We start from the raw sequence: 11,142 nt of genomic DNA, 5'->3' as shown, positions 1-11,142 counted from the left end.
TTCGCCAACGGCAAAGCTCAGTCAAGTGAGGACGCCTCTGTCTCTTACCGCTCCGAGCAAGCTCAGGAGCACCCTGCACCTGCCTAGGCGGCCACAGAAGCTCAGGTGGCCCCAGGGTGACATAGAGGGCCCATGCAGACAGAGCCCACTAAGGGGCTCGGGGCCAGGCTGATGTTGCTGAACGTCCGTAGACCAGGTGAATGTTTTCATTGTTAAGTTGGTCGACATGGGGCCATTCCCAGAGACACTTGTGAGCTTTGGGATAAGCTTAGCTTGGGCAGCAAGTGGTTGTTAGTTTATAAATTTTTAAAAATTGGTTATTTATTAAGTATTTACTTCTTTGTCTGTACAATGTGATAAGCATTTTCAACTTAATACTATGCTGAGAAAAATGTTGTAGAAAAGTAAATTCACCATGATGGATTACCACTAAAATTGCTTTTCGTGTGTGCCATGCAGTAGTCCTGTTAGGAGGAAGAGTTATTTGGCTATTTTTTTAAACGTTGTATTATTGGGCTGTTTACATCAAAACAACTCACAAAGTGTTTTATTTACTAGACAGACACCAGTTATATAGGCAAATTTAGCAAATGAGTCATTAATATAATTATAACTCATAGGGAAATAATGCTTTCTTAAATGTACAACTACAATGTTGTATGTAAAAAATTGAATCTTGTGACAGTTCCTTCCAGCTGTGGAGAATCCATCTTATCGTAGAACATGTATATATGAATATATATGAACATATGTTGTGAAGGAATATGTTTCTGTGTGTTCATAAATGTACTGCACATACATCCCTGGACTCTACCTTTAAATGAAATCAGCAATGAAATGCCCTACTGTGAACAGATAAATCCAGGGATGAGAGAAAATTCTAGGTTAGTTCTCTGTACTCTTCCATTGAGTGCAGGGTGAGATGTGCATCTTGAGGTCAGTGAGTGAGAAGTCAACAAAGGTTTGAGGAGATGGGGGCAAGTCACTGGAGGATTGAGATCACAGGGGTAAACTGTGAGAAAGACGATGAATGAAAAACAATGAAAACACAGATATCCACACATAAGTCTCCTTCTGCTCAAAAACTCTGTGTATCTGTTACTTTCCTGACGTTATTGTTGACAGTAGAAAGCTGGCTGATTGTAGAGGATGGAGTTCCATAAGAACAGCAGTGGACAGAAATGGGGTGTAGCCACACCAGTTCCAATATTCATTTGTCTGATCTGGCAAACTCATTGCTACGATTTTGGTCATTATCAGGTCAGGATACCTGTTCCCATCTCAAAAGGTTGCAGTGAGCATGCCATGCTTGCACACGGATGTACTTTGCTCAGGGCAAGGGCTAATCTGTTCAACTGCTTCTTCAGGGTAATTTTTGCTTGGCTTTTTGCTCAGGGAGGGTCCTTTGTCACTACTGGTGTCCTTGTTCCTTGCATCATGTATTTCCATTTGTAACTTTCCATTCCATGCAGAGAGAGCAGGGAGACTTTCTTCTGTAGTACCCAGGATCTCCTTGCATCTAGTTGCTGTTAGCACAAGTCAAGGTGTGGCACTTTATCATGTGCTCCTGAATATTTTCACTCTTAAAACTATTCGTGCTTTGAGTATTTCGAAAAACATTTCTTGGCATTTTGATTGGCTTGAATTTGGTGGCAAGTGGTAAATTTTCCTTTGAAAACTTGTAAGCGGTGGTCGTTTTATAAACATTTAATAAATGCTTATCAGGTGGCCCAAGGCATCGGCCCTGAATGAAGTGGTGAGAGAAAATGTTTGCAGGAAAGTTAATTTATCTGAAGAGATCTCCAGCAAAATAGATTTTCATGCTTGCATTTCAGTAAAACTATTGGGTAGGAGGAAGAAGGTCCTTCAATATGGTAATTTATCTGACCTTTAATTAATTTATTGGATTTATACTTGTGATTACATAAAAAGATGCTCAGTTAAATATTTTTGTTGGGATTTTTAGTAGTCAGATATAAGTGGTATGAGCTTAAAGTAACAGATATGAATTATGGAAGTATTCATACCTCGTAGTGAAAAATACTTTTCTTACATTGTTGATTGCTTTTACTCTTTGCTCTTTGAGGGGCCCAAATAAATACACACACGGACTTATTATTACCTATAAATGCTCGGCCTTAGGTTGGCTTGTTTCTTGCCAGCTTTTCTTAACTAGATTATCTCCATCTGCCTTTTGCCTCAGGGCTTTTACCTGTCTCTATTTCTGTATATTTTTTTCCTTCCCTATTCCATGTCTGGCTGTGAGGCTTGCCCCTTCTTCTCTAGATCATTTTCCTTTTCCCCCAGATTTTTCCTCCTATTTATCCTGTCTGCCTGCCAGCCTCATCTATCTTTTCTTGTGCCGTACTACTGGCCATTCAGCTCTTTATTAGATCAAGCAGGTGTTTTAGACAGGCAAAGTAACACAGCTTCACAGAGTTAAATGTAACATAAAAGAATGCAACACATCTTTGCATCATTAAACAAATGTTCCACAGCATAAACAAATTTAACCCACCTTAAAATAATGTTCCACAACATTTCCCCCTTTTTTGTCTAAATAGAAATGAAAGGCTTTAACTTTAACATAATAAAACTGTATACAACAAAAACAGTTATCAAGTAAGAATTACATTTACAATATTCAGTTCATTTGTATTTAGCAAATTCAGAGCAAACACTCCATTATCTATCCTATCTTAGTGAATCCAAAGTTTTATACCTAATTTACTTTCTATCATAAGTAAGGAAAATTATAACTCAAATTTTTTAGTCTTTAACTCCATCAAAGACCCAGAAGGACATAATATTATCTGAGTAAATAGGAAGTGCATTGCAAGCAGCTTCCAAAACTCTAGAAATAACCAAGACATCTGGCTGCCTAGACAGTCACCCAAAGTTCCTTTGCAACATTGGGGCATCCACCTTCAGCCTAGAGTATCTGTCAGACTTTTCTGGGAAGCAGGAAATTTGAAGGATTTTCATGCCTTGTATAGGCAAAGTTCATCAGTTGCTTTTCTTTGTGTCCTGCAGAATGTCTGGCAGATTCTTCCATGAAGCAGGAACCCTGAAGAACCATCCCACCTTGTTTTTGACAGTTTAGCAATCACTTTCCTGTGGGTCCTGCATGTCCAGTTTGGACAGCATACTGTTAAGCAGTCAAAGCAAAGCAATTTCTTTCCCAAATGGCTAACCTTGCCACAATGAAAGCAAATTCCTATGGAGTTTCTTCGATGCCCATCATCTTTTTATGAAGTAAATTGTAACTGCTACAACCAGATGTGTCTCATTATCATTAAAAAAGCCCTAAGTTAGCAAAACATGTTAAATGCCATATTCTATAGCTCTTTGAAGTGTTTGAAGACAATTTATCTATCTAAAATATATCTCTGTATGATCTCGAAAACATACCTAACGTATCTACAAAGATGATTGTTATAGATGACTCACTACTGATCTATGTTTCTTGATTATTCTAAATAGATTATAATAATAGCTTTCAAAAACTAGAAATGTACCTCACATTGTTAAATGAACTTCATAATACAATCCTTAAACAAGAATAGAAACATATATACAGTGTAACAAAATAGCTTCTAAATTTGTATCAAAATATTAAAATCCATGCCAAAGCAAAATATCTGAGATTAACAGCTGTCTTTTTATCCTATATTCTGGTAAGTGATAATAAACAACCATAATAGACCAAATAACCAAAAACCTCCCACACCTCATCTCTTAGGAATATGGGCATCATGTTCTCTAGAGTGCTTCCTGTTGTCTGTGGGTAAAGGCATCTTCAGGGTCCCCGAGAAAATTTGAGATAAATGACCAAGTCCTGGGAAGACCAGAAGTAACCTTTGCTGATATCATCTGTCAAGATTCAGGAGGCCTCCCTTGCTCGAACCAAATCCATCTCATTCCTAAAAAAACAAACAAAAAAAAACCCCAAAACCAAAAACAAAACAACAACAAAAACCCCACAGCCTCTTGTTTCCTATGGAAACAAAAGCAAAAACTCTTCTCCAAAGCATTTTTGATTTTCATTTGACAAATATATTTTACTTCTTTAAGTTAAGATAGCCCTATAGTATCTAGCTTGGTTCAATTTTTCAGTCCTGTTCACAAGCCCATGTCTCCAAGCAGCTGTCTTTTGCTTATCAGCATTCAAAAATCAAAAATCAACACAATAATATACAGCATCCAGACTCCCTGTATATTTCCCATCTTTATGTGACCTTTTTTTTGTGTACTACTTTTATTGTCTCTTTAAAGATTTTATTAGTTTTAATACATTTATTTCTTTATATGACTGTCGTATACCCATTTTCTTTTCTTTCTTAAGCCTACACACATTGTAAAACCCACTGGAATCTGTTTAGAGGGTTTTTTTTTCCCATTTGGACCTCTTTTACTGCATATCTCTAGTCTTTTTTGACTGTGTGAACAAACTTTAAACTGCTAAAGCTACAACTGGGTCCTCCAGGAAAATCTATCAGCTGGCTCTGCCCTGCTCTCAGTTGGTGAAAGCTAAGCCTAAAGCTAGTGGCCCAATCAGAGAGATTCATCCGACCAAAACTTCATTCAGCACCACAGCTACGGAATGCTGGTGCCCTGCCCTGTGCAGACATTTTTTGGTTTTTTGTTTTTTTAATTGTTGTTTCTATTTAGCATGAAAAAGGCTTTCCTATACAGCTTTTTACCTTTCTCTATTTGTATATATCTTTTCCTTCCTTCTTATTCCATGTCTGACTGGGTGGCTAAGTGGCTGGCTCCTTTTCCTCTCACTTCTTGATCCTTTCCCCGCAGATTTCTCCTTCCTCAAAGTGTTCAAGCTTTGGCTATTTAGAGGGTCTGACATAGATATTTCTCTCTCTCATCCTCCATTTCCCCCCTCCCCCCCCCCCCCGTTACACTTGCATCATGGCACTGTGATACAATGTGCTCTAGGCTTCTTCTATACATTTTGTATCCCCAAAGTAGCTATTTAATCAAGGAGCCCTGGTCCCTTTTTGAGAGAATATTTGAAACCAACACATCATGCTATACTTGCTTATTGCTATTTTGTTTAGGCTCTGGTAGCTGACCAAGCAAGAAATACATGTGTGTAAAGAATACCTGTTTATAAATATTTCTTTTTATGACCATCTCTATCAGTCTACAGATGAGTTCATGCCATCTGCAGTTCTTATTCATCATCCCATGGATCATCTGAACTTCTTCCCCTTCATTTGTAACTCCCTTCCAGCAGTGAGAGGCATTCATGGTTCAGTGGTTAGTGTAGCCGCCCTCTGCTCCATTAGTGAGAAAACTGGTTCCCACCAACTGCCCTCCATTACACTTGATTTCCACAGTACAACAGTCAGGCTGCTGTAGAACACAGTCCCTCCAGCAAACCATCTTCTTCACATGAGAGGCCTTCACTCTCAGAGGTCTGTCGGAACTGGACTTGTTGAGTCTTGACATTTCCTCACGGAAGGATGGATTTGGTGAGTCATGAGACCCTCCTCTGAGTCTCCAGCCACTCCTGAGTCATTTGTGTGCACCTCTGCCCTTGTTGCCCCTGGTCTTGTGGGCTGGATTCTCAGAATGTGCCAGAGTATTAGGCTGGGGTGTGGAATTGAAAAGGGGCTCCCTCTGTGCAGTCTGGGGAAGCCCTCCTCCATGCTGGGTGAAGACATGTCAGTGTGGCTGCTTTAGGGTCACCCGGGCTCCTGCCAGTATCCCCTCACCCTCCTTTGCAAGTTAGCCCACTAAATTGGTTCCTCAGTGTGAACAATGGTGGAATCCTACTTTGGTTTGTCACTGGGGCCTTCTAAGAAGGGATAGACGTTACTTATGGCTCCTAGGAAAGAAATTTTCACAACACAGGCTTAGCAGTGCGTTAACTTTGTAGACTAGAAATTACAACATTTATATGCTCGTTTTTTGTCCTGGATCTTAAATTCCTATAGTTATGTGTACTATGGTCTCTCCTGCTTTTATGAAATTAAATTACAGTTTTTTAATGTGATTTTTTTTTGTAACATTCTGTAGCTTATCTTTGGAATCGCTGACTGCCCCTTCCCTGTTCTCTCTTTCTCCCCTCCCTCCAACTCTCCCTCCCATTCTCACTTCCTTTATCTTTCCCTCCCTCTGTCTGTCTGTCTCTCTCTGTCTCTCTTTCTCCCTTGCTCCCCCTTCTCTCCCTCCTCTACCCCTCTTCTCAACCTGTAGTTTAAAAGTTTTGATTATTGCATTTTGTGACAAACCCATGAAATATCACAGTCCTTCTAACCTAATCCATTTGTGGAAGTTTGCTGTAGACACTGGAGATGCCACAAGCATGTATTGTGTTATCTAAACATATAGCACATTTGGAAGCATACCCCCCTCCCTGAAGGGCCAAAGCCTGAACTAAAGCTAGGTGCTGACAAGTTAGGCTTGGACCACTGGTCCTAATCTAACTGAAGTGATGACTAACAGTGAAGAGCCAAACATGGAGATTTTGTTCAATATGGCCACATTGGGAAGAAGAACAGATAAAGAAGTCACACCCTTACCATCTCTAAGTTTATCTTCAGGGTCCCATCAGGAGGTTTAGGTATTAATAGAAGGGAAGAGGTATGCAAAACTACACAGTGTGGTCAAGCTGAGGTCCTGCTCACCACTGATGTATCTTTATCTTGGCTCCACACTTTCCTGAAGGTGTTCTGACAAATCAGACCTTGTCACACAGTCCATAAGGAGACCAGGTATCTGTGGGGAATGTTCTATATCTTTGTTGAACCCAGCACAACCTTTGTACCTGGGAAGAAAGCAACATGGAGCCACTGGAAATTGCTGAACATATATATATATATATATATATATATATATATATATATATATATATATATATATATTTTACGTTATGTGTGGCCAGTTTTACCCTTATGCTCCAAAGTTCTCTTGGTTTCCAGAAAATGAGTCACGTGCCTCCTGCAACACTGTCACATGGGATCGCTGCAGTCCCTGAGGAAGTAAATCTACCATGCTTCTCTAAAGGCTTAGTAAGCACTGACCCAATTACTGTCTGTAATTTTTCCTTTCCAACTGTCCTAGGACCATATGAAACCTTCCACCATCACTATTTGCCTTAGCAGTGTGTGTGAAAGATCCATGCTGTGGTCAAATTCTTCCACGTGGCTTCTTAAATGACAGCGGCATGCTGTGAATATTTTCATAGCTTCATGTGCCATCTGTGTATCACATTTGGGTGACTGTTGGTAGCCTGTCTCCTTGCCCCTTTTCTTTCTATAGTTAGGGATTTTGTATCTCATTTAACAAGAAATCTGGCAAAGGACAGATGCTAGATTGCTCTCTGTTTTAGCATAAAGGAAACAGGTTTTTCCATCTCTAGCGTATGGACTTCTCTGGCTGTCATAGTTGAAGATGCTCTTCCCAGAGTCAAGAGTGTCTGGAAACTGAAAGTGACTCTTTCCTCTCACTCTCTGCCCTCTTTGTGAGCATATCTTGTCATTATATTTATGCCATTAATGTTGTTGAAAAGTATACAGTTTGGTTCTTTTCCATATGATCAGACTGTGTGAAATCACGTCCAGTTCCAAGTCATTTACAACTCCTTTAGTGAGCCCCAGTTCCTACTAGTACTCACTACTCAGCTTCGTCCTAGATGCTTGGCCATTTTCAAATTGTGACTCGTCATTTTATTTGTGACTTCAGAAAAGTCCTTATATGCTTTATGTTCTTGCTTTTTGTTTTTCAAGACAGAGTTTCTCTGTGTAGCCTTGTCTGTCCAGGAACTCACTCTGTAGCCCAGGCTGGCCTCAAACTCACAGAGCTCTGCCTGCTTCTGCCTCCTGAGTGCTGGGATTAAAGGTGTGCGCCATCACATCTGGCCCTTTATATGTTCTTAAAGACTCTTACTGGATATGTATTTTCTAAATACGTTTTTTTTTTAAACCTAATCTGTGACTTGCGTTTTTGTCTTATTAACAGTGTGTTCCCAGCAGAACTAGCTGTGAAGACCCTGTCACTGAAAACTCCATGTGCTTTGGCTGCAGGAAAGAGCAAAATCAAGTTGGAACTGAGCTGGAAGCTTCTTCCCTGCTGACCAGCTTTCCTAGTGCTGGAATGTGCTTTGCAGGTTCTGGAAGAGAACAATCAGGAACAAGCTTAACTCACACCCTGTGTGCGACATGACGGGCCGGCCGAGCAATGTGCCATTGAAGCAATAGTTTCAAGACCATGAAGGGAATAGCCAGTTGCTTTTGACTGGATTTGAGGCCAGCTCCATTTGAGGGAATTCATGCCAGGTACTAGAAAGCTGTTCAATAGCCCTTGGCTGGGGAGCTACGGGGCCCTGTTGTGGAAGATTCCTGCTGTTGTTTTGCTAAATGGACATGTAGTGCCCAGCAAACTGCCTTCTTAATATTTATGTCTGTGTCTACAAATTAGTGCCTACTCTCAGCTCTGGTCAAAGAAACTTTTTTTTTTTATTTTTCAGTGAGTAGCTGTTATTGCAGAGATGTGTAACTGGTCAAAGTGTTAAGGATTGGTCACAGTTCAGCACTAAATGAGACATCAGTGTCATCCCAGGGCTCAGGGAACATTGTGGAAGAGGGAATGGAAAGAATGTAAGAGACAGTAGAGGTAGTGGGGATTTATGGACCTCTGCCTTCAGGCAATATCATGCTCCACACTCATGAGCTCAGAGCAGCAGCTGTACAAATCGGCGCCTCAACATTGGTCATGGTGTCTATACCTGGTGCATGATCAAAGATGCTTCTGCCTGAAGAATGATAGTTTATGCAGAGACTGCTGCCAAGATGCTATGAGCAAGTGACTGGTCAGTGCTCAGTCTTAAATGGGACACCCGTCCCCCTCTGTCTGAGGCTCATTGAATATTGCAGAAGATGTTGATGACAGAGTGTAAGAACCAGACAACAGGGAGGAGGGCTGTCACATGCTGTCTTCAAGGGAATGGCATGATGACCAGGGTTGTCATGAACTCAGAGTAGTTACAGTTGCCTGATGGGGCCATACAAGACTGAGCCCACAAACCTCATTCTCTTAACAGTATGTCTCCCACCAGAGATATATGTGACGACCCTATTGCGGAAAACGCCACTGCTGAAGTTTTAGGGTGTAGAGAAATCAAGGCTGTCTCCCTGCCGGCTAGCTTTGATAGTGCCAGAATATGCTATGAAGGCTCCCAGGGGGAAAAGTCATCAACAGGCTTCTTCAGCTCCAGGCCCTCTGTGCCACACTAATGACCTGCCGAGCAATATGGCCACCGCCGGAGTAGACGGGGGTAACCTATTACTCTGTATAATTGATATATGCCAAAAGTGTGTCTCTTGCTGCTGTGTCTTTTCCTCGGGAGACATAACGTGTTCACACTTATTCACCCCAGAGAGTGAATTCACAACAGACTACTGCTTTTGAATGTATTTGCGTCCAGTTGCCCTGGGACTTCATACATGGTACAGAGCTCCTAGGCCCTGGTGAGGGAAGATCCTACTATTGTCATAGATGGGGTGGGGGGTCATGGGGTCTTGTCCTGCCCAGGGGAGCTCACAGCCATGATGGGTTACTGGGGCAAGGAAGTCGCTGTCTTCAGTTGTACCATTGTCAACTCAGTCATGATCCCGTGGGTACCTTCACATCCATGCTCATGTGTGCAGCCCTCCTGAAGTCCAGTGAGTCGTGCAAAAAAATGTTAACAACTGTGGGAGGGTGGGTCGGTGGTGGTAGAAAAAGGATGAAAGAGGGCCAGGGAATAAGGGTGATCAGAATATTTATATATGTGCATAAAATTTGAATAAACCCATTCTTCAACATTCTATCAGGGATGGGTGCTGGGCTAGCTAGACCCAACCGCTCTGGGAGGATCTGTAGGTGGTTAGGGATTGCTATGAAGTCTTCGCAAAGCCTCCTGGCCTCATGAAGACCCACCCTTCCTTCAGGCTCTATTGGCAGTTAATGGGGACGAGGTGGGGGGCTAGGGAGGGTGGGGAGGTATTCTGTTTAGTGATCTAGCCACTGCTGTATTGCCCTTGCTCCTTTAAGCAACCCTGATTGAATTCATTAGATCAAACACACAGAAGACAGGAAAGTGGAAGGAGGTCTGGTTGGGTAGAGGAAGGGTATTAGATGGGGGCCCCTAAAGGGTGATGGGGGTGAATATGATAATATATATATATGTATATGAAATGTCATAATGAAACCTATTATTTTGTATAGTTAATATATGCCCAAACCAGGTCTTTTGCTGTTATATGATAGACTTTTCCCAGGGAGATGAAACACACACATGCTTACCCCAGAAAGTAAACCTACAGCAGACCAGAGTAGGGACTGCACCCAAATTCAGCTTGATGACCCAGTGGCTTTTGTTGAGGTTACTCATAGGCGCTTGGTACTTTTAACGGCAACTGTGGGGCTGAAGGGATGACTCTGAGGTCAAGAGCGGTGGCTGCCTGGCTAGGGGATTCAGGTTCAATTCCCAGCTCTTAGGGCAAGTTCACAGCCTCTGTAACTCCAGTTCAGGGGACCTGATGCCTCCTTTGGGCCTCCACCGGCACCAGGCATGCATGTGGCATGTGGGAACATATGCAGGCAAAACCCTCACACACATATGAAAAAGTGCAGCATCTCTGTAAAGCTGGCCACAGCGCAGGAAATCGACAAGTAGGAGCTTTGTGCAGGTTTGCAGGCAGCCCACAGTCCTGGGATCTCTTCCCAGCCTCCTGGCTCATCTGGGGCTCCCCCACACACCAGTATCTGTTTATACCTTTTGCCCAGCCAGGGAGAAGCATTCTAGAGTCTTCCATGTTTCTTCCTTCTTGGACTTGTGACCCTTTGTTTACCTCCTGAATGAACCTCCCTTTCCTGCAAGGGGACATTTCAATAAAGAGGAAATGATCATACTTCATTTGCAGAGCAGGAATTTGCCCTTTTCACTTGATCTTAGGAGGCAGACTGAGAAGCTAGAAAAAAAATAGATTTTGAATAAATTCACACATTTTAGTGGCTTCTTACAAAGGCCGCAACAAAGCTTTTGTATTGCATCTCCAAAGCTCATCATGGAACTGTTATGATATATTACGTGGGGGACCCCGAGGGTATCCCACTCATGCAGGGAAGCACGCTGGCACA

General features: G+C 42.0%; 1 protein-coding gene across 1 annotated transcript in view; it reads left to right on the top strand.

Moving 5' to 3' along the window:
- The first annotated feature begins 3 nt into the window (after positions 1 to 3).
- Positions 4 to 11,142, top strand: part of LOC102926743 (sperm motility kinase Z-like) — a 61,500-nt gene continuing 50,361 nt past the window's right edge. Inside the window, exons 1-2 of the mRNA XM_076552685.1 lie at positions 4 to 196; positions 7,981 to 8,297. Of these exons, the coding sequence (XP_076408800.1) occupies positions 8,291 to 8,297 (7 nt within the window). The 5' untranslated portion in view covers positions 4 to 196; positions 7,981 to 8,290. The remainder of the gene's footprint in view (positions 197 to 7,980; positions 8,298 to 11,142) is intronic.

Source organism: Peromyscus maniculatus, chromosome 16, assembly GCF_049852395.1.
Source record: "Peromyscus maniculatus bairdii isolate BWxNUB_F1_BW_parent chromosome 16, HU_Pman_BW_mat_3.1, whole genome shotgun sequence".
In the NCBI taxonomy this organism is placed as follows: Eukaryota; Metazoa; Chordata; class Mammalia; order Rodentia; family Cricetidae; genus Peromyscus; species Peromyscus maniculatus.
Note: the sequence above shows the minus strand (reverse complement) of the source record. Positions and strands in the feature narration are given on the sequence as shown.